The sequence below is a fragment of the Bufo gargarizans genome, chromosome 3, assembly GCF_014858855.1.
Source record: "Bufo gargarizans isolate SCDJY-AF-19 chromosome 3, ASM1485885v1, whole genome shotgun sequence".
NCBI classification, from domain to species: domain Eukaryota; kingdom Metazoa; phylum Chordata; class Amphibia; order Anura; family Bufonidae; genus Bufo; species Bufo gargarizans.
In genome coordinates, this window is record NC_058082.1 from 433,052,372 (window position 1) to 433,075,493 (window position 23,122).

The 23,122-nt window shown below is 41.6% G+C and overlaps 1 protein-coding gene across 5 annotated transcripts in view; it reads right to left on the minus strand.

Moving 5' to 3' along the window:
- The window catches only part of MAGI3 (membrane associated guanylate kinase, WW and PDZ domain containing 3), a 309,538-nt gene that overhangs the window by 17,781 nt on the left and 268,635 nt on the right, over positions 1-23,122 (minus strand). For all 5 annotated transcript variants that reach the window (XM_044283486.1, XM_044283484.1, XM_044283483.1 and 2 more), the window contains exons 15-18: positions 22,199-22,390; positions 16,107-16,292; positions 5,033-5,135; positions 1,271-1,388 (exon numbers count right to left, since the gene is read on the minus strand). In XM_044283486.1, coding sequence (XP_044139421.1) covers positions 1,271-1,388; positions 5,033-5,135; positions 16,107-16,292; positions 22,199-22,390 — 599 coding nt within the window. The remainder of the gene's footprint in view (positions 1-1,270; positions 1,389-5,032; positions 5,136-16,106; positions 16,293-22,198; positions 22,391-23,122) is intronic.

The following is a 23,122-nucleotide window of genomic DNA, read 5'->3' on the forward strand; positions in this document are numbered from 1 at the left end:
CAACATCAAGCTAGTGTATAGCTCCTCCCATCCAGCTATTCAAATAGCCACTCCCCTTTCACTACCCCCTGTTGCTGCTTTGGCACGCCCATCGACAGAACATCACAGGAAATAAGAAAGAGCTGCATGGACGTGATCATGTGACCACAGCCATGAACAAAGGATGGATGCAATAAAGGTAAAAGAAATAGAATACAAATTACAGCTACCTTTATAAATGATTATTTGAAAGGATATTGATGCAAATCAAAAAAGTTCTTTAAAGACTTTGGAAAACTTTTTAAATTAATTTTCTTTTATTGATCACTTGCTACCTTAATGCAAAATTTTGCTTCTGCAGAGTGCGGGTTGTTGCTATTGTATTAAACTAGTTTCATGAGAAACTGGATTGTTTAAATTAGAAATGAGGTACTGTAGTAGTGGACACCTCTGTAGCTGCAAAATCTGACACATCTTTTAGGGTAGTAACTTGTTTCTGAAGTCTCTCTCTACGCTTCCTCTCCCTTCTACTGGTGTTAGCGATACCATCAGGGAAGGAGGTTGAACACACAAGACCAGAGTGTGCAGAGAGGAAGGAGGATCCAAGGAGGACACAGGAGGAAAGGAAACTTAAGCAGTTTGCAGAGAGAAGACAGCAGCATCCTGGACACACAGCTCCAGGAGAGACGCTGACATGAGAAAGTCTGAAACTTTGAGCATGTTTCAAGCTGCATATCAGGTCTGAAAATGAATGTAGGAATAAAGATTTCATACTGAAACTACAGTAAGTGCATTTTAACCACATACATATGTAAAAAATATATTTTTACTTTTTTTTTTTCATTTAAAAAATGCTTACAGCCTTTAATTTACAGTGCTCACTTTTCCCAGGCCAACAGCTGCCATCCATTTACCACTGATAACAGATCAAACCATGAATCAACACAGGATGAGACATCTGGACAGTAAACGTGGGGCAGGAAGGTGATACCCTCTATGCATGGCATTATGTGGTGCCCAGAGGTGTTCTTATTTCTTGGTGAAACAGGACTCAAATAGTGACTGGGAATCCTCACCAGGCTTCCTCAGATAGTATAACCTTTATGTGTGATATTTAGGCCTTGCATGTCTAATCCGTTCATCTCCACGGCAAACCTTTTCAGACACAAGATCAATGAACCTAATGCTTGTACAGACAGTCTGAGAAAGCGGCTACTCCATATTCCTTCAGATTGAGATCTCAGTTATTAGCAAAAGCTATTTTCTAGAGACAAGTATGACATCCTCTTACCTGCGAGTGTCGGCTTCCACTAGGCAGGGTGTGCGCAGCGTCGGGCTTATGATCAGCCCATAAGAATCTGTATGGAGCAGAGAGATCTCCCTTACTGCTGTCTGCGTCCAACGTATTTCTAGAATAAAGGTATAACCAGTTGATAGTGTTACTGAGAGATACTCCTATGATGTCCATGCTCCATGCTATTATACCATTTAATTTACCCCCTCCCCATTTTCTCAATTTTAGCTTTCCAATGATACCCAATGTTTGCAAGGTGTTAATTTTGGAGACTATGGGGGTCATTTATCAAACTGGTGTAAAGTAGTACTGGCTTTAGTTGCCCATAGCAACCAATCAGATCTACCCTTCATTTTGAACAGCTTCTTTGGAAAATGAAAGGTGGAATCTGATTGGTTGCTATGGGCACCTAAGCTACTTCTACTTTACACCAGTTTGATAAATGACCCCCTTGTCTGTGTATATAGAAAGAAAGATATGAGACAGACAGATTAGACAAACACATATATAGATGAAATATTTATATTTTAAGGTTTCTTTTAGGGATGAGCGAAGCAAGCTTTGGATCCTAGATCCCAAGTAGCTTCGCTCAAAACTTCGGATTAATGCTGTACAGAGAACTTGGCTTTGGTTTAGATTGGTACCGCGGAACCGAAGCAAAATGGACAAGAATAGGACAGGTCATATTTTTTTTTGCGGACAACGGAACGGAGCAACAGATGCGGAGAGCACACAGAATGCTGTCCACATCTTTTGCGGACCCGTTGAAGTGAATGGGTCTGCATCCAAGCTGCAAAAACTGATGCTCGGATGCGGACCAAAACAACGACTGCATGTAGTCTTAATCTGAAGTTTTGAGCGAAGCAACTTCGGACCTAGGATCCGAAGCTTGCTTTGCTCATCCCTAGTTTCTTTCACGTTTGCATTTCAGGCTATTTTGGGCAAATCCCGACATATTTGCTGGGTAGCGGCTGTATCTCTGCCGGACCCCATTATTGGTAATGGGGCCAATGAGCGTTCCGGTAACATCCAGTAACGCCTGATCTGGAGAACACGGGCAGGCTATTCCCTGCTGGAACGCTAGTCTAATTAAAAGGAGGACTATTTCCATCCATTGCATCCGTGCTGTTAGCAGTTATAGGTCATCTATAGACTCTTCAGGATGTAAACCACCAGATTGCCTATATTCCTGCGTGACAACTACAGAACCTTATTAGCAATCTTCTCCTCTATGGGTGCTTAAGGTTACTTTCACACTAGCGTTTTTGCTGGATCCGGCAGGGTTCAGCAAAAACGCTTCCGTTACTGATAATACAACCATCTGCATCTGTTAGGAATGGATCCGGTTGTATTATTTTTAACATCACCAAGACGGATCCGTCATGAACTCCACTGAAAGTCAATGGGGGACGGATCCGTTTTCTATTGTGGCAGAGAAAAACGACTCCGTCCCCATTGACTTGCATTGGGGGGTCATGCCGGATCCGTCTTGCTCCGTATCCCAGGATTGAAAGCAAAATACAACAAGTTGCGGTTTGCTCTCCGGTATGGTAACGCAACTAAACGGAACGGAATGCATTTTGGAGCATTCCGTTCAGTTCAGTTTTGTCCCCATTTTTTTTCCGGTATTGAGCCCCTATGACGGATCTCAATACCGGAAAACGAAAACGCTAGTATGAAAGTAGCCTGCACGTGAGGACATGTTTATTCTGTAAGCCCCAGGGACCGTTTATTTTTATCTGACTCTCCACAATAAAACTAGCAGGAGAACTAAACAGCAAAGTACCTGTCTTAGGATACTTTCACACTTGCGTTGTTAATTCCGGTATTGAGATCCGTTTTGATTTTGCACATCAGGATGCATCCATTCTGTTAGGATGCAGTTGTGACTGGATTCATTTTTCATGGTTACGGCCACCCTGCAATCCATCAGCGGTGGTCGTGCTTGCACACTATAGGAAAAAGCACCAGCCTATGTGCGCTACTATGTTCCCAGCCACCAGAGAGGCCACTACTTTTTCCTATAGTGTGCAAGCATGACCACCGCTGATGGATTGCAGGGTGGTCATAACCATGGAAACAAAAAAGTATATAATGTGATTGAAAAATTGATCAAGCCAGCAAAGGAGGCAATATGGATAATAACAATACATTAGTAAGAAACTTGTATTAACTTTCTCTACATGATAAATGTAATTTGCTGAAGTGAGACAACCCCTTTGATCACAAACTGGAGGCCTCCGTGGACTTACTACAGGGTCTGTGATCTCACTCCTTAATATGGACACATTCCTGCACACACAATAGCTGCGTCAGCTTTACTGGATCATGTTGGCCAAAAAGCAAGAAATGCATTTTTCCACCGCAAGTGGTACTGTTTGACATTAAGTTACTGTAGCAATCAAAATCCACCCCTAAAAGCTTGTCTCCCCCCCTTTGGGTCTATAATTACACCCTTCCATCGCTGCTCGATTTTCCAACAATTATTTGTGGAGAACCACTGGAGCTGGTTACCAGCATTACAGAATACGTCTCTATGAAGGGAGTGTGTATTAAAGGAGGACCAGTATAACAATCACCCAATTACAGAATACTTCTCTATGACGGGAGTGTGTATTAAAGGAGGACCAATATAACAATCACCCAATTACAGAATACTTCTCTATGACGGGAGTGTGTATTAAAGGAGGACCAATATAACAATCACCCAATTACAGAATACTTCTCTATGACGGGAGTGTGTATTAAAGGAGGACCAATATAACAATCACCCAATTACAGAATACTTCTCTATGACGGGAGTGTGTATTAAAGGAGGACCAATATAACAATCACCCAATTACAGAATACTTCTCTATGACGGGAGTGTGTATTAAAGGAGGACCAATATAACAATCACCCAATTACAGAATACTTCTCTATGACGGGAGTGTGTATTAAAGGAGGACCAGTATAACAATCACCCAATTACAGAATACTTCTCTATGACGGGAGTGTGTATTAAAGGAGGACCAATATAACAATCACCCAATTACAGAATACTTCTCTATGACGGGAGTGTGTATTAAAGGAGGACCAATATAACAATCACCCAATTACAGAATACTTCTCTATGACGGGAGTGTGTATTAAAGGAGGACCAGTATAACAATCACCCAATTACAGAATACGTCTCTATGACGGGAGTGTGTATTAAAGGAGGACCCGGTGAATACACCCTCACTCACTAGACAGAGGCCAAAGAGGTTTCCATTTGGCCTCTGCCCAGCTGGTAGACTTCACTTTCCTATACAGAGAGAAATGGGTATCGCACTGTATGGCATTCATCACATTCCCAGAGTATGTCTTCGATGGCAGGCTAGAAAAGTATAGTATACTGGCTGAAGAGTTAGCAGGTAGCAACAATGTGTTATATTTGAGGGGTTAATGATATTGCTACCCTATTGTTAGCTAGAATGAGCACCCCCTACGTTTTTTCCACATATCACCAACATATGTCATGAAGAAGGACCCTGATGTTATAGAGGTCTGAAACTCGTCACTTGTTGCACCTTGCTTAGTGGAATTTTATAACCGCTGAAATAAAGAAGCCACTTATTCACACCTGACCTGGACTTCTTCTTTTCTTTGAATTGCTCGCATATTCCCGCATCCAGGTGGGGTATCCGTGCCCGGAGGGTGTCGTGGAGCAGGTGAGAGCTGCCTTACATCTAAATATATCACCAACATATAGTTCATACCAGGTGTCTGTTTTCCTACCTCTCCAGTGTCCCATAATTGGGTTGTGCTTGGCCCATGGCTCGGTGCTGTGGAGCAGGACTCTGTCTCGCCGAGTTGGATCCTGATGGGGGACCTCTGTGTTCTGATGAAGAAAGTAATACTGATAAGCTGGAAACTGTTTTCAAAAATTGTACCTACTATTATCATCAGCATCTGCATTATTGCTTGTTTTTTAGGAGGACGGAAAATAACTTTTTGAAACCTTTCACAAGGAACGCTCGCAGCTTTTTAACAGTTGGAAATCAGCTTGTTCAGTCCCATTTTATTAGTCATTTCATACAGCAAAGATACATAAAAAATCAAGGGATTTGAAAACCAAACAGCATTGTCTTGTACTTTTTTATTTGGCATCCCCAAATGAGTTGGTATACATGTTGGAACATATTTAATGGCATATACAAGCACCAACAAATATTTAACATAAAAAAAATGAGATGCAGAATAAATAGGGCAGCAAAGTTGTACAAGATCCAAAAAGATAACCAGTAATACCAGTAAGGGTATGCTCAAAAGGAGGACTTTGTCAGTGACAATATCTGCTGCATATCCCACCGCTGAAATCGCAGTGCTGTGATGCGGTTTCTGTAGACCCGCTCAATGGAGCGATGGGTCCACGTGATAACCGCACCAAGAACGGACCTGTACATTCTTGCCATGGTCTATAAAACCGCACGGCAAAAATCCTCGGCTGCATGAACGGTGGAAAAGAAAAAAAAAATATGGGTTAACAAACAAATTTAGTGTTGCAATGTATGGACCCATATACACCTATAGGCTACATCTGGACCATCATTTGTCAGGTTATTGGTTTTCCTACAGGTCTTCAGCTGACATTTACTGTCTATTTCTCTAACCTGTTGACTAGTTTATACACAACTTTTATTTTACTGTCTTGTCCTAGAATTAAAGGGAACCTGTCACCGGGATTTTGTGTCTAGAGCTGAGGAAATGGGTTGCTAGATGGCCGCTTGCACATCCTCAATATCCAGTGCCCATAGCTCTGTGTGCTTTTATTGTGTAAAAAAAAACACGATTTGATACATATGCAAATTAACCTGAGATGAGTCCTGTCCCTGACTCATCTCAGATTTTTTTTACACAATAAAAGCACACAGAGCTATGGGGACTGGGTATTGTGGATGTGCTAGCGGCCATCTAGCAACCCATGTCCTCAGCTCTATACACAAAATCCAGGTGACAGGTTCCCTTTAAGTTAAAAGGCATCATACTAAAGCTGGGCACACACATTTAACAGCTCACTCAACCGATTCCCCCACATATTCTGTTTGCCGATCCTTCTCCCCACCGACATCGTCTTTCAGGGGAAGAGTCAGGAGCTCCCTGTACATATTAGGCTGTTGGCCAAACAGGGTATGGACAGGTTCAGATGACAAAACAATGTGTACGGGGACCTTACTTTTGCAATACATTGTAGTAATAATCTATATAGCAACAACATATTCCACGGCACTTTACAGAGGGCACATACGCACACAAAATCTGACATCACACAGTAACAAACAATTCAAACAAGATACGTGAGCACCCTGCTGTTTTTCTCAAAAATGTACAATGTTTCTTCTACAACCACTGTAAGGTAAGCACCACTTCTTACGGAAAAGTCTTAGGTTATTACATGCCAACAGTAAGAGCAGTACTAGATGCTGGAGATTAGGTCATTTTGAATGGCTAGTAGAGAGTTAATCATGAAGCTGTAGTAGTCTTTAGCAAAACCACATCTTGGCCACCTTCCGCGGATCTTTGTACTGTTCAGGCTGTGCACCAGCTGTGTGTAGAGATAACAGCTAAGGAACTGAGGGGCTAAGAAATGAAGCCAAGAAGCAAGGAAACTCTAGCTGGTCTAGCTGGATGAGCTGAGCCAATAAACAAGACAATATATTTTCTCATGACTTAGAAGCTTATACACAACAGGAAAACCAAAAGAAGGATCCATCATTCCTGGAATGTGCAAAAAACGGATTCTAGTATTCGCTCTAGTCACAACTAATGGCCACCAGTAGGTTCTATTGACATCTCAACCAGTCATATTGGGTTATCATCAGGAAAGAATTTCATCTGTATAAAATTTAGATTATCCTCAAGAACATTTCCTCAGCATTTTTACAAAACATGACCTGTATGGACCTCAACATAAAAGGGGCTTTTCTGTATGAATGCTGCACTTTCTCCGGCTTCAGGAGAGACTCTTTACACACGCCTCAGCATACATCATGTTTAGGGTACTGTCACAATTGCGTTGTTGGATTCCGGCAGGCAGGCGGATCTGTCTCACAAATGCATTGCAATACCGGATCCGTCTCTCCGGTTGTCATCTGGAAAAACGGATCCGGTATTAATCTTTTTCACATTTTTAACCCCTTAAGGTGTCACTTTAAGTGGTGATAACTTTAAAACGCTTAGACTTATCCAGGAGATTGTTTTTTTTTGTCACATATTGTACTTCATGACACTGGTAAAATGAAGTAAAAAAATTATAATTTTTATTTATAAAAAAAATACCAAATTTACAAAAAATCTGTAAAACATTGCAAATTTCCAAGTTTCAATTTCTCTACTTCTATCATACATAGTAATACCTCCAAAAATAGTTATTACTTTACATTCCCCATATGTCTACTTCATGTTTGGATCATTTTGGGAATGATATAAAATTTTTGGGTGATGTTACAAGGCTTAGAAGTTTAGAAGCAAATCTTGAAAAATGTCTGAAATTTTCAAAAACCCAATTTTTAGGGACCAGTTCAGGTCTGAAGTCACTTTGCGAGGCTTACATAATAGGAACCACCCAAAAATGACCCCATTCTAGAAACTACACCCCTCAAGGTATTCAAAACTGACTTACAAACTTTGTTAACCCTTTAGGTGTTCCACAAGAATTAATGGAAAATAGAGATACAATTTCAAAATTTTACTTTTTTGGCAGATTTTCCATTTTAATAATTTTTTTCCAGTTACAAAGCAAGGGTTAACAGCCAACCAAACACAATATTTATGGCCCAGATTCTGAAGTTTACAAAAACACCCCATATGTGGTCGTAAACTGCTGTACGGGCACACGGCAGGGCGCAGAGGGAAAGGAATGCCATACGGTTTTTGGAAGGCAGATTTTGCTGGACTTTTTTTTTTTTTTTACACCATGTCCCATTTGAAGCCCCCTGATGCACTCCTAGAGTGGAAACTCCAAAAAAGTGGCCCCATTTTAGAAACTATGGGATAGGGTGGCAGTATTGTTGGTACTAGTTTAGGGTACATAGGTACATATGATTTTTGGTTGCTCTATATTACACTTTTTGTGAGGCAAGATAACAAGAAATAGCTGTTTTGGCACCGTTTTTATTTTTTGTTATTTACAACATTCATCTGACAGGTTAGATCATGTGATATTTTTATAGACCAGGTTGTCATGGATGCGGCGATACCTAATATGTATACTTTTTTTTTTTTGTGTGTAAGTTTTACACAATGATTTCTTTTTTAAGCAAAATAAATCATGTTTTAGTGTTTCCATAGACTGAAAGCCATAATTTTTTCAGTTTTTGGGCGATTACCTTGGGTAGGGTATGATTTTTGCGGGATGAGATGACTGTGTTCTTGGCACTATTTTGGGGTGCGTGCGTGTGACTTTTTTATTGCTTGCTATTACACTTTTTGTGATGTAAGGTAACAAAAAATGGTTTATTTATCACAGTTTTTATTTTAAATATTTTACGGTGTTCATCTGAGGGGTTAGGTCATGTGATATTTTTATAGAGCCGGTCGATACGGACGCGGCGATACCTAATATGTATACTTTTTTTTATTTATGTAAGTTTTACACAATAACAGCTTTTTTAAAACAAAAAAAATTATGTTTTAGTGTCTTCATATTCTGAGCCATAGATTTTTTATTTTTTGGGCGATTGTCTCAGGTAGGGGCTCATTTTTTGCGGGATGAGGCGACGGTTAGATTGGTACTATTTTGGTGGGCAAACACCTTTTTGATCGCTTGCTGTTATACTTTTTGTGATGTGAGGTGACAAAAAAATGGTTTATTTAGCACAGTTTTTATTTTTTTTTATTTTTTACGGTGTTCATCTGAGGGGTTAGGTCATGTGATAGGTTTATAGAGCCGGTCAATACGGACGCGGCGATACCTAATATGTATACTCCCCCCCCCCCAATTTTTTTACCAATTTTTTTTTTTGTTTATTTTTACTTGAAACTTTTAATTTTTTTGGGGGGGGGGAAACTTAATTTTTTCTACTTTTCTTTTCACTTTATTTTTTGTGCCACTTTGGGATTTTGGGGGTCTAAGCCTTTACAATGCATTCCAATACTTCTGTATTGGAATGCATTGGCTGTATGAGTAGTACTGTGTGTATTACTCATACAGCTTCCGGCCTGTGAGATCCAGGGGGCTGCCTTCCATGCCATCGGGTCCCCTCTACAGCCGCATGGGGACCCAATGGCACCGCCGATCACCGCCGCAAGCACAGGTAAAAGCCGCAAACCGCAGGTCTGAATTGACCTGCAGTTTGCGGCGATCGCCGACACGGGGGGAGTTCCCGGGACACCCCCGCGCATTTAGCCAAGGTGCCTGCTCAATGATTTGAGCTGGCAATGGGTTCTGATCACCGCCCGCCGTCATGGGTCCTTAAGGACTCGGGAACCATGCCGTACCGGTACGTCCTAAGTCCTTAAGGAGTTAAAGGTCTGCGCAGACTGGAAAACCGGGTCCGTTTTGCCGGAACACTTGGGGCCTGATCCTGGGGCCGGAATTTTGGACGAAGAAAATACCGCAGCCTGTTTCTCCGTCCAAAAACCGTACAGTGACTGAACTGAAGACATCCTGATGCATACTGAACGGATTACTCTCCATTCAGAATGCATTAGGATAAAACTGATCCTTTTTTTTCGGTATTGAGCCCCTAGGAAGGAACTCAATACCGGAAAAGTTTAACGCAAGTGTGAAAGTACCCTTATGCGCATGCACACTAACTTATTTTGAGTTATTTGGCCCTTAAAGATAGTATCCCAGAACAACAACTTATCAGCTATCCACAAAATAGGTGATTGATCGTGTCTCCTGTTTAAATCAATTAGAGGTTGACTATGGGCCCTGCCACTCTATTCAAACTACATGGGACTGTCAAAAACTGCAGAGCGCTACACTTTGCTATCTTTGGCAGCACCAAAGACATTGGGCCAGATTTATCATTAGCTCAAGTCAGAATAATGGAGTGAAAAAGTCGCAAAAAAATGCGCAAACGCTAAAACTGCGCACAAATTTGCGAAAGTGGGCGTTTTCTGAAATTGGGCGGGTTTTCTTATGTAAATGAATCTCTAGACAGATTTACTATTGGGACTATTTAAAAAGTCGCAAAAAAGTCGCAATTTCACTCCAGTGAGGACCATGCTTATCTTATGAGACTTTTTAATAGAACATGCGACTTTTTCATAAAAACGTGCGACTTTTGTAAAGCTGCTTACTGACGGATAAACTGCTACCGTCAAACCACATTTATTACAGTCTTAAAGGGCCGATCATAAATCTAACTTGGCTAAAACTGACTTTAGCCATATGCTAAATTGGAGTGAGCTGTCAGAGTCATGATAAATCTGGCCCACTGGGTTTTGTCCTAGAGACGTGTTCTTTCTGGACCTGAGGTTGGCTAGTTTGCTGCTAAATAAAATCAGTTACTGGTCGAATATCAACAAGAGTAGTAAAATGTGGCTGCTTTCTTCAAGAAACACATGTAAAAAACATAACACACCCAGATAGAAATGTCAGATTACTGCAAATCTCTGCATGCAGTTACGCCTCAGGCAGATATGTAAATGATTACAGGTTTGGACTGATGAGACACTGGGTCTTGCCACAAGAGGGTGTAAAAGTGCTTCCACCGTTGCCCTATAACAGTGATGGTGAACCTTTTAGAGACCGAGTGCCCAAACTGCAACCAAATATCCACTTATTTATCGCAAAGTGCCAACACGGCAATTTAACCTGAATACCAATATAGTATATCTTCCATGTACTTTATCATTTAGCTATAATAGCTTAATGGCCTACATTCAGTGCGCTGCCTGTGCTCTTCATAGTGTGTCCTGCGCTGATGAATGGCAGGAAAAGTCTAAAGCATATTGGTACACCATAGACTTTTTCCAAGGCGTGGGTGCCCACAGAGAGGGCTCCGAGTGCCGCCTCTGGCACCCGTGCCATAGGTTCGCCATCACTGCCCTATAAAAAAGGCTCTCAGGGGCTATTTTTGGGCAGTGTTTCTCTTGACGCCAGACATGTCTCTACAACACACTTAAAGACATTTTGCTCAACTGACAGAGTTTTACGAAGGGCCACATCACTGGACTGAGTGAAGTAGGATGGTTGTTTTGATGACTTGCCTACAATCTAGAAAAAATAAAAAAAATCCACAGCACTCTTCCGATGGTGAAAAAAATCCGGTGTTTAATTAACCAGCAGCAAGGTGATGCGACGTTTCGACCGTCTCCGGTCTTTGTCAACAAAGTTGCCTACAATCTAGGCTGTTCTTAGGCTACTTTCACACTTGCGTCAGAGAGATCCGGCAAGCGGTTCCGTCGCTGGAAATGCCTGCTGGTTCCGGCAAAATGTATGCCAACCGATGGCATTTGTAGACGGATCCAGATCCTGATCAGTCGTAAAAATGCCTGATCAGTCAAAAAAATGCATTGAAATGCTGGATCCGTCTTTCCAGTGTCATCCGGCAAAACAGATCCGGCATTTTTTTTTTTCACCTTTTTTTCGGCACTAATACATTCCTATGTGAAAAAATTCCGGATCTGGCATTCAGGCAAGTCTTCTGGGTTTTTTTTGGGCTGGAGATAAAAACGTAGCATGCTGCGGTTTTATCTTTTGCCTGATCAGTCAAAAAGACTGAACCGAAGACATCCTGAACGGATTTATCATCATTCATAATGCATAGGGATATACCTGATCAGTTCTTTTCCGGCATTGAGCCCTTTTGACGGAACTGAGTGCCGGGAAATAAAAACGCAAGTGTGAAAGTCCCCTTACCTAGCGATTAGGTGGTTTTGGGAGCAGTGGTTACCTAGGGGCATGCACACATAGCTAACCGGCTCCAGAAGGCTCAGACAGACCAACAGTAGAGAGGATCAAATACAAGCAGCATCCAGTTTTGTTGTCCACCACCCAGGTGCAGGTGGCACCTTCATGACACATCCCTGTCTCCCTGTTGGGGACACTAACAGCTCAGTGTGTGCAGGATACCCTGCAGCCATATGTGTTGCCTTTCATGGTAGGATGTCCAACTAACATTTTTCAGCAGGATAATGCTTGCCCACACACAGCAAGGGTTTCCTAGAAATATCTCCACCAGAGTCGCCAGATTTACCTCAAACTGAGCATTTATGGGACCAACTGGGATGCCAGCTTCTGCATCCACATGCCCGGCTGCAACATCTGTAGGCAAATGTGAAGCAGTATACCATATGGAACCTGTATGCCCACATGCCCAACCATTTCTCATCTTGTATCCAGGCTAGAGGCAGCCCAAACAGTGTACCAGAACCTCCTTTCAATTGTACATTTTCCCAGTAAAATTTTACTTTTGTCCTAATATTGTAGTCACTTACATATGCCATCATTACATTCACACATATAAGGCTTCATCTGATTCCGGGCAGCACGGTGGCTCAGTGGTTAGCACTGGTGCCTTGCAGCACTGGGGTCCTAGGTTTGAATCTGACCAAGGACAACATCTGTATGGAGTTTGTATGTTCTCCCCGTGTTTGGATGGGTTTCCCATACTCCAAAGACATACTGATAGGGAACTTAGATTGTGAGCACCACTGGGGGACAAGTTGATGCTAATATCTGTAAATGTCTGCAGAATATAGTAGTGCTATAAAAAAAAAAAAAAAGTTCTCTTGGTGCATTATTTTTTGTCAATGAGTCTATATACATACACACATTTTTTGTGCTTTACTGCAAGGAGCCTCTGGAAAAGGTGAACATTTACAGAAATTCCAAGAGACGTTTCGACTGCAATGCCTTACGGCCCTTAAAACCCAGAGCGTATTTTTTTTGAAAATCAACTCATTTTGATAAACACAAAATAGAAAGGCTTCAATCTCCATAAATATTTAGGAACAGGTAAATTGTGACATTTTTGAAAATAAAAGATATGACCGCAAGTCTAATATTTGCCCTGAAATGAATTGTCCCCTGTGCTAATCCATCTGCTTGCTGGATTAAGGGACTTAATATTTGGAATTGGCCAAAGCCATCTATCTGGCAAAGGGATTCTAATGCTTCTAATTCAAATGTGGAACCATGGTCTTGAATACATCGCAGGAGAAGGCATGAGCAGATGTAGACTTTATTTCCCCAACTAGAGAAACAGACAAAGATAGAAAAAACATGATTTATGGAGTCACAATTCATTTCCGAGACAGATTTCAACCAGATTTGCAAATGAATATTCTCTGCTGACTGGATACAAAAGCCCCTGATGACCTACTTTACAACGGCACGGTGTCGGGTTTTTGCCAAACAGATTATCAGCTGTACTGGATTTTTAAGTCCACATGCACACTGGGCGGTGATGCGAGGCTATGACTCGTGTGATTAATAGGTAGTGTTCATGCATACTGTGTACGCTCTAAAGCCTTATTCACATATTGCATCAGTATTCTGACCCCAAAATCCAGAATGGATCCAAAACACTGGGGTATTTGAAAGGAATTCTCTTTGCATACACTTTGAAGTGAAAAAACCCTTCACGGTTCTCTTAGATCCTGTGCAAAGGCCTGTGGAGCCGTTCCCTACAGACTTCAGCAGTTTTTGGGTATTTTTAGGGCTCCACACATACATTTGTTCTGTCATTTTACTGTTCACTCAAAAAACACAAATGCTTGTTTTTTTTCCATACTGCATGAAAAAAAAAATTTTGTGCCGATTTTTACTAAACAACAGTATGAAAAAACATTTTTCTCTGACGATTCTTTTTCTCCATTGAGAAATGTAAAAACTGAAACAAAAACAGTAATAGCACAAAATGTTTGTGTGTTCTGTGTTTCATATTTCTCATAGTCTTTCAGCTAACATCTGGAGCTGGCAAATTTACTGTGAAAACATCACAAAAAAAAAAAAAAAAAAAAAAGGCGTAGGTCCCATGTTCATATGTGTCCACATTGTAAAAACATCACACCAGGCCCTGTGAAAGTGCAGGGGGCGCGGCAGTTGCAGAAAAAGCAGAACCTCTAGGTGTAAGGGTAACACCCCCATTGCTCCTAGAGGCTCATTTGCATAGATAAAACATTTTTTTCTCAGTAATGTGGGCACATGTGAACATAGGACCAACACACGTCTGCAGCTGCCAAGAGCACATGTAACAGGTCAGATAGTTTCATAGGTACAAATCTGCTGACCGATGCTCTTTAGGTATAGCTGCTTCACCTATGGCAGGGTCTTTTAACCCCTTCCCGAGCAGGACTTGCTGCAGTGTGCCTGCTGTTTCATACAGCCACAGGTAATGTCCGTCCGCGATCGGTGGTAATACCAGTTGTAGACATTTAACCCTTCAGATGCTGTGGTCAGACATGACCACAGCATCTGTACGTGCTAAAACCCGGAAGCGCGCACTTCTTGTTGTGCTCTGGCCATGTCGGGGATAGGGCGAGCCAGAGTGTGTGTGCAGCAGCCATCATCCTCCTGTGTGACAGGAGGCTTCTGCACATTAGTTCCTATGGAGTCCCTGCATAGGAAACCAGTATAATGCTAATGCATTGGAGTCTATAAAATAAGCAATCTAATGCTTGCTTGTTATAGTTCCCTATAGGGAATTTTTTCCCCCCACAAAAATAGAAAAATGAATCACCCCCTTTCCCCAAAATTAAAATAAAACATAAAAAATGAAAAAATATACATCATGAGTGAAAACATCAGTACTAGTAATACAACATAAAAATATTTATCCCGTACGGAAAACGGAAAAAAACTGTCAAAATAGACAATTCACAATTTTTTTGTGTCGCTTCTCCTCCCACCACAAAATAAACAAATAGTGATCAGTCCTATACACCTCAAAATGTTATCAATGAAAAGTACAGATCGCCCTGCAAAAAATTAGCCCTCACACAACTCCGTACACATAACGTCAGAATATGGCAACGAAAAGGTTTTTATTTTATTTTCCATATAAGAAATGCAAGAAAAACTACACATAAGGCCCCATGCACACGGCCGTTGTTCACAGCCGTGTGCGGGCCGTGGAACCGCGGCCTGGATCCCTCCTGAGAGCAGGAGCGCACGGCGTCACTGGTTGCTATGACGCCGTGCGCTCCCTGCTGCCGGCACAGTACAGTAATACACTGGTATAGATCGTACCAGTGTATTACTGTACTGTGCCGGCAGCAGGGAGCGCACGGCGTCATAGCAACCAGTGACGCCGTGCGCTCCTGCTCTCAGGAGGGATCCAGGCCGCGGTTCCACGGCCCGCACACGGCTGTGAACAACGGCCGTGTGCATGGGGCCTCAGTGGTATCGCGGTAACTGTACTGATGTGGAGAATGAAAGTAACTGGTCAGTTTTACTGTATAGGGAACGCCATAAAAACTAAACCCATAAAACTGTTGCGGAATTGCATTTTATTTATTTTTTCCAATTTCACCCCATTTGGAATTTGTTTTCCAGCTACTATATTGTATACAATATTAAATGGTGGAAAGAGAAAGTGCAACTTATCCCGCAAAAAACAAGCCCTCATACGGCTATGTGAACAGAAAAATTAAAAAAGTTATGGTCCCAGAAAGGCTGAACTTTTTCATGCAATATTATTTTTATCATAATTATTTTTTTTAAGCCAAAGATAAATGTACATTCAAAAGGAATAGCAAATATACTAAAATGCCAGAGTGGCTTTGGCTCAAAAAATTTTATAAAAACAAAAACTGCAGTGGCTTTAAAAAAATGAAAACAAAAAACAAAATATGAAACCACCCTTAGTTCCCTGCATACAGAGCATTTGATAGTGAACCCTACAACAAGGCTTACCTTCTTCCGCAATCACAGTGAGGGTGACTGTATTCCCAGCATCTTTTATGAGTTGCACAATGTTATCATGTGACAACTCCACAATGGACTGGCCGTTAACAGCGGAGATCCGGTCTCCCACTTTTAGCTTTCTGCAGCGGTCAGCAGGGCTTCCTTCTATTACCCGTCCAATCTTGTGAGGAATGACTGCAATGAGAGGAGATCCAGGATTTCATATGGCAAACATTGTGTTTAAGGAAAGCATTATTTATCAGTCATTCTAGCAGTGGTTACTGTTCACATTCCATGACCCGAGTTGGTTCGGTTTGCATGGTGTGAATGCAACCTAATCAATAGGTTCTTAAAGGGGAAACATGTTGATAAATTGATCTTAGTTAGTGAGCGCCTTAGGCGTGTTTCACAAGAGCGAATGTCACGCTCTGAACTCGCAGCACAGCACCCCCTCCTGAACTTCCAGCACTGCCGGGGTCGCACAGCATTATATTAATTCATGATGCTATGTAACCCTTACAGTACATAATGCTGTCAATGTTATCCAATACATTCTAGATCTCTAAGGGTTACATAGCATCATAAATCAATATAATGCTAAACGACCCTGGGAGTGCTGGAAGTTCAGGACGGGTGCTGCGCTGCAAATCCGGAGCACATTTGCTTGTGTGAAAGCATCCTTAAAGAGGTTCTGCAGTTCTTTTAAACTGATGATCTTTCCTCTGGATAGATCATCAGCATCTGATTGGCGGGGGTCCGACACCCGGGAACCCTGACGATCAGCTGTTTCAGAAGGCAGCGGCGCTCCAGGAACCCCTCGGCCTTCTCTCGGTTTCCCTCAGGCCCAGTGACGTCACGACTAGTATCACTGGCCTGGGCAGGGATAAGCTCTGTTCACTTGAATGGAGCTTAGCCGCGCCCAGGCCAGTGACACTAGTCGTGACATCACTGGGCCTGCGGTAAACAAACAGCTAATCTCTGGATAGATCATCAGCATCTGATCGGCGTCGGTCCGACACCAGGGACCCTCGCCGATCAGATGCTGATGATCTATTAAGAGGATAGATCATCAGTTTAAAAGAGAACTGCAGAACCCCTTTAAAGTGTCACTGAACTTTCCAAAAACTTTTAATATGACAATCAAAGGTTTTGATGGTGGTGGTCTGGGCACTGAGACCCCCCTTCCTCCCTCGATTGCAAGAATGAGGAGAGAGAAGTGCTTGCATAGAGAGCTCTCCTTCTCACTCCAGGAGACAGAATCAAAGGGGACCATATACTTTCTATTCAGCGAGTTCCTGCGACATATGAAAAGTTTTTATGAAAGTTCAGTGATACTGGGGGTCCATTCACATGACTGTCAGTTTTGTGGACCACAAAACACGGACACCGGCCATGTGCAGGCCACATCGGGGTACAGATCCATTGATTTCAATGGGTCAATGATCCGCCAGACGTGGCAAAGAATAGGACATGTCTTATACTTTGCGACACGACCGCACGGACCTGGAAGCACACAGAAGGGATTCCATGTTTGGACACTCGCCTTTGGTAATGGAAACACCCAGCTGTTCATTTATTCATACATTTCCAGGAGAAATAAAAGAGGATCGGCACAACACATAGGGGGGAATTTATCAAGTTTGTAGGATAGATTTCTGGTGTACGAAAGTCACAAATTTTGGCACAAGTGATATTTTCAGCCAAACTTTTGGTGTTTTAAGGTGGCATCGTTTGGCATGTTAATTAGTTTAATGACAGATTTTCAAAAGGTCACAAAAAAATTTTGCTAAATCACTGCAGTGCATGGCAAGCGGAGTAGCATTTCTAGCCAGTTTAACAAACGTGCAAATTTTGATCATTTGGCATACCTTTTGCCAACACAAAGTCATAGCAACAAAGACTTCAAAAAGTCCCATCATGATACATTCCCATAGTTCTAAGATAATATTCTCCAGAATTGTTATTTTATGGCGAACACAAGCATTTACTAAGGCTACTTTCACACTCGCGTTTTGGGCGGATCCATCATGGATCGGCAAAAACGGATCCGTTACAATAATACAACCACATGTATCCGTCATGAACAGATCCGTTTGTATTATCTGTAACATAGCCAAGATAGATCCGTCGTGAACTCCATTGAAAATCAATGAGAGACGGATCCATTTTCTATTGTACCAGAGAAAACGGACCCGTCCCCATTGACTTACATTGTGTGCCAGGATGGATCCGTTTGGCTCAGTTTCGTCAAGCCGACAGCAAAATGCTGCAGAGTGGAATGGTGACTGATCGGAGGCAAACTGATGCGTTCTGAGCGGACCCTTTTCCATTCAGAATGCATTAGGGCAAAACTGATCCGTTTTGGACCACTTCTGAGAGCCCTAAACTGATCTCACAAACGGAAAGCCAAAACGCGAGTGTGACAGTAGCCTAAAACAGACATATTGGGAGAGATGACAGGTCCTCATTCGGTTGTACAAGTTGTCAGGATAAGCCATCTCTGTGTGGCAATGCCATGAAAAAGGGAAATTCCATATAGAAAACGCCATGCTATTAGTAATACAATACTAGGAAATGGTTATGTATAAAATTCACTCATGATAACAGGTTGTGCTAAGAGGACTGAACCTTTACAGACATTAATATTCAGGCAAATTTCTGTACTGTGAGCTAATTGACTCTTGTTCCTGTATGCCCGGGTGCTGTGCTCAGCACTGTGAGGTATTGTTAATGCACACAACATCTGTTTGAGCACATTAAATATAAACTACTCTGAAGGATAATGCTTGGCAGCACTGGCCAGATGGATTTTCAGCTGAGAGACAACATCAACACTAATAATATTTACCCAGGATTTCAGTATTGTGATTGAAAGCACATGGCGGTAAACACAAGGGGAAGGGCTTAATATGGGTCTAGCGCTAACACAAAAAACTATTACAACAATAAAAAAAATTTGCAAACGTACTATTAATGGCAAATGGCATTTATCATGTAGAGAAAGTTAATACAAGCCAGTTACTCATGTATTGTGTAGGGATCGACCGATTATCGGAAGTACTGATATTATCGGACGGTATTGAGGATTTTGTACATTATCGGCATCTAACCTTGCCGATATACCGTTAATATATATTAAGCGAATGCTAGTGAGCGCTTCCATTATGGAAGCACACACTAGTATGCATCGGGTTCCAGGAGCGGGGAAGAAGCACAGCAAGCGCTTCCGATACTCACCTTCCCTGGTCTTCTTTGATGGGGCCCGCGCTGCACTGTCCTGACCCCGCAGCCGGAGAACACAGGGGAGCGAGATGCCGGACCCGGAGATGGAGAGGAGCCGCGGAGCAGGAGAGGTGAGGAGTAAATTATAAATTGACTACCAACTAGTGCCAAATGCAAATTTCTAACACCTCAGTGACTACCAACTAATATAATATATATTATGAGATATAAAATATCGGTATAAATTATCGGCCTGAAAGTCCACAGATTATCGGTATCGGCTCTAAAAAAAATCAATATCGGACGATCCCTACTATTGTGATTGCCCATATTGCTTCCTTTTCTGACTTGTTTCATTTTCTGACTTTGATTCACTGCTTGTTAGGACGATTGCTGCAGCACAGATACGAGGTGGTCAGGATGGGAGATGCTGTGCCTGCATGCCTATGAGTGCTCTTACCGCCCTGGCCACCAGAGAGGCCGGTGCTTTTTCCTATGGTGTGCAAGCATGGCCACTGCTTATGGATTGATGGTTGGCTGTAACCCCTGGATATGTGCATGTGTAATGTGAAGATGAAATAAACCCAGCCAGCAAGGAAGGCAATATCGACATCACAATACATTAGGAAGTGCCTTGTATTAACTTTCTCTATATGATAAATGCCATTTGATGAAGTGAGACACAGGGCTGAGGAGTCGGAGTCGAGGAGTCGGAGTCAATTTTGGGTACCTGGAGTCGGAGTCGGCAAAAAAAGAACCGACTCCGACTCCTACTAAATTTAAATTGGAATAAAAAAATAAAATAAAAAGCAAGTTTAAATGTCTGAATTCATAAACAGTTATAATTAATGACTTCTCTACTGTAAGAATAAAGGCCAATGCATGCAGTGCCTCACGTAACCGCAAAACAAACGCGTTCAGTGATGTGAAGAAGATTAATATAAACCATTTCTAGGTTTTACAGATTTTGTTTTTGGTTCATATAGATAAGCTTTGTTTTTGTTCTAAAACAACCAAATAATGTGGTTTGTATTTTTTAACTTGTAAAGTTCCTGATGTTTATGCCAGCCACTTGATTAAAAAAAATGAATAAAACTGTTGTTTTCATTGTGTTTGTCTTTTGCTTAAACTGTTCAATACAGTAGACTGTTGGCTTCCCAGCCAGTAGTCATTTGGTAATGACATGTATGTTGCCTTTCTTTCCTTCAAGGAATGTATAAAATACATTCGCATATTAAATACAGAGGAGTCGGAGTCAGGGAGTCAGAGTCGGAAATACAAAAAACTGAGGAGTCGGAGTCGGCGCATTTATCTACCGACTCCACAGCCCTGGTGAGACAACCCCTTTAAGGGCCCCAAAAAGGTAATGATGAAAACTGCTGCCAAAATGCACAATCAAAAGGGGTTCAATATGATAAATCACTAAAGAGAGCAATGTAGTGTACAGGCTCAGTGAGCACTCCAAAAATCAAAGAAACAATATAACCCTGAGGGGGGAGTGACAATTACTTAAAGGGAACCTGTCACCGGGATTTTGTGTATAGAGCTGAAGACATGGGTTGCTAGATGGCCGCTAGCACATCCGCAATACCCAGTCCCCATAGCTCTGTGTGCTTTTATTGTGTAAAAAAAAAAAAGATTTTATACATATGCAAATTAAACTGAGATGAGTGCTGTCCCTGACTCATCTCACATACAGGACTCATCTCAGGATAATTTGCATATGTATAAAATCGTGTTTGTTTTTTTACACAATAAAAGCACACAGAGCTATGGGGAACTGGGTATTGCGGATGTGCTAGCGGCCATTTAGCAACCCACGTCCTCAGCTCTATACACAAAATCCCAGTGACAGGTTCGCTTTAAAACATAACTTTTACTGATATATATTAAGAAAACAAAACCACTGTGTGATACATCAATAATAAAAGCTGAGGGTCCAAGACTGGTGAGAAGTAGAGTAAATCTATCCTGCTCCACCTATGGATAGGTGTGAGCAGTCTTACCAGAACCCTCTGAACCCTATTGGGCCCTATTACGCCCTACTTGAGGGGAAGGGGTCTATTACAGTCCTACCTGTCTATACAGAGCATCCGCCCTGAAAGGGGTGACCCCGTCCGGATACCTGTCCCTGCTTGGGCCTAGTCCCTGGTTCTAAATGCTAATAAACACCTTATTGAGCTCCTAATGACATCCCGACGTGGCACGTTTCTGTCCGTGTCGACTCTTCGCGGGATATAACATACAAAGGAACCACTGCAGCCAAAGGTTATTAGACTGCAGTGAATAAAGGTCTATAAATCAAAAGGTCTGCGAGAGGAGGCACCAGCAAAAGGAGTTGATAATCCTGTGCTAATAGTTGGCTACTGATGTCCCCTATGATAATCAGAGACCAGAGACAGGATGCAACTCTCTAACATACCCCCATCCCAATTCTAGACATCAAAGGGATTGTGACCAGAGTAGGAAGGGAAATGAGGGACTCTATTACATCATGACACGATTTGCTAATAAGTGCAATACTCTTTTTGGGCATCTTTATTTAGGCCTATCAGGAGAACAATAAAGCTGTCATACAGTTATCCTAATTCTACCAATCTACTAATATACTAACAAGAAACATTTTTCTTTACCACAGCAGTAAACTATGGATTACCTATATATATATATATATATATATATATATATATATATAATTTTTATCTCTCGGTGCGGATTGCTACAGAAGTGCTGCCGACATGAAAAATAAAAAAATGTTATCTATGAATATTGAGTTAAAAAATACCCCTTTGTGACAGAAAAGCACATGGAACACTTATGCCTGGATCCTCACAATGAAAAACATGTTAAGTATGGAAATCCAAATTGAAATGTCTCACCTCCTGGTGGCGGTTTATTCTTAGAGGTCAAAATGACAAATCCAAAGCCTTCATTCTCCTTCCGCTGTAAGATGACATCATAAGCCTCTGCGGGTGGTTTGGGAACACTAGTCACTTCAATTCGGTTTAACCTGGGAGAGCCATTGAGGATAGTAGGAGGGTTTTGTGCGTCCTCCTCTTCTTGCTGTTTGTCTGTGAAATAAACATGAAAATATGTCATTTATGGACATACAGTAAATGTTTTATTTTTATTTTTTTAGATTGTTTTTGGTGAATTTTTGTGCCCTGAACGGCATTCAGCTTGAATAAAACACACTGAGACCCCCCAAGTATTTAGCTGCTTGTCAAATGTGTGAATGCATGATATAATACTATGTGAAAAGCACACAGCCTAGTCTTTCCTCTCTTATCGTCTGCAAGGAATCAATTCCTATTCTGCCTGGCACTGTCTGCATCTACGGGAAGGTGACCATGGAGCTTTACTGTAACTCCTCCTATGAGGTCAGCAATCACCGATCATCATGGAAGTCACAGCAACGAGTGGTGATTACACATTCCTTCCATGCCCTGAGGAGACACCGAGGACACTAAAGCCCAATCTGACCTCATTACATTGAATGCTCATTGATTCTGGTATTGGAAATCCCCCTGTGGGCTATAAGAATCCTATATATTAATACTGCAGAATTCAAGGCATTATTTTACTATTTAGCCTTTCATAAAGAAGAATAGCTCCTATAACTTCCAGGAATTGTAAAGGAGGAACTAGGGTGCCATCAGAAAATGACCTATTGTTTAAATCACGTTTTATGTTCAACATATTTTTTGGGGAATTTTTGTTTTAATTTGGCATGTCACATTTTATATTTATAAAATATATACATTTAAAATCATGCCTTTTTTTTTTAACACTACTTCCTGTTC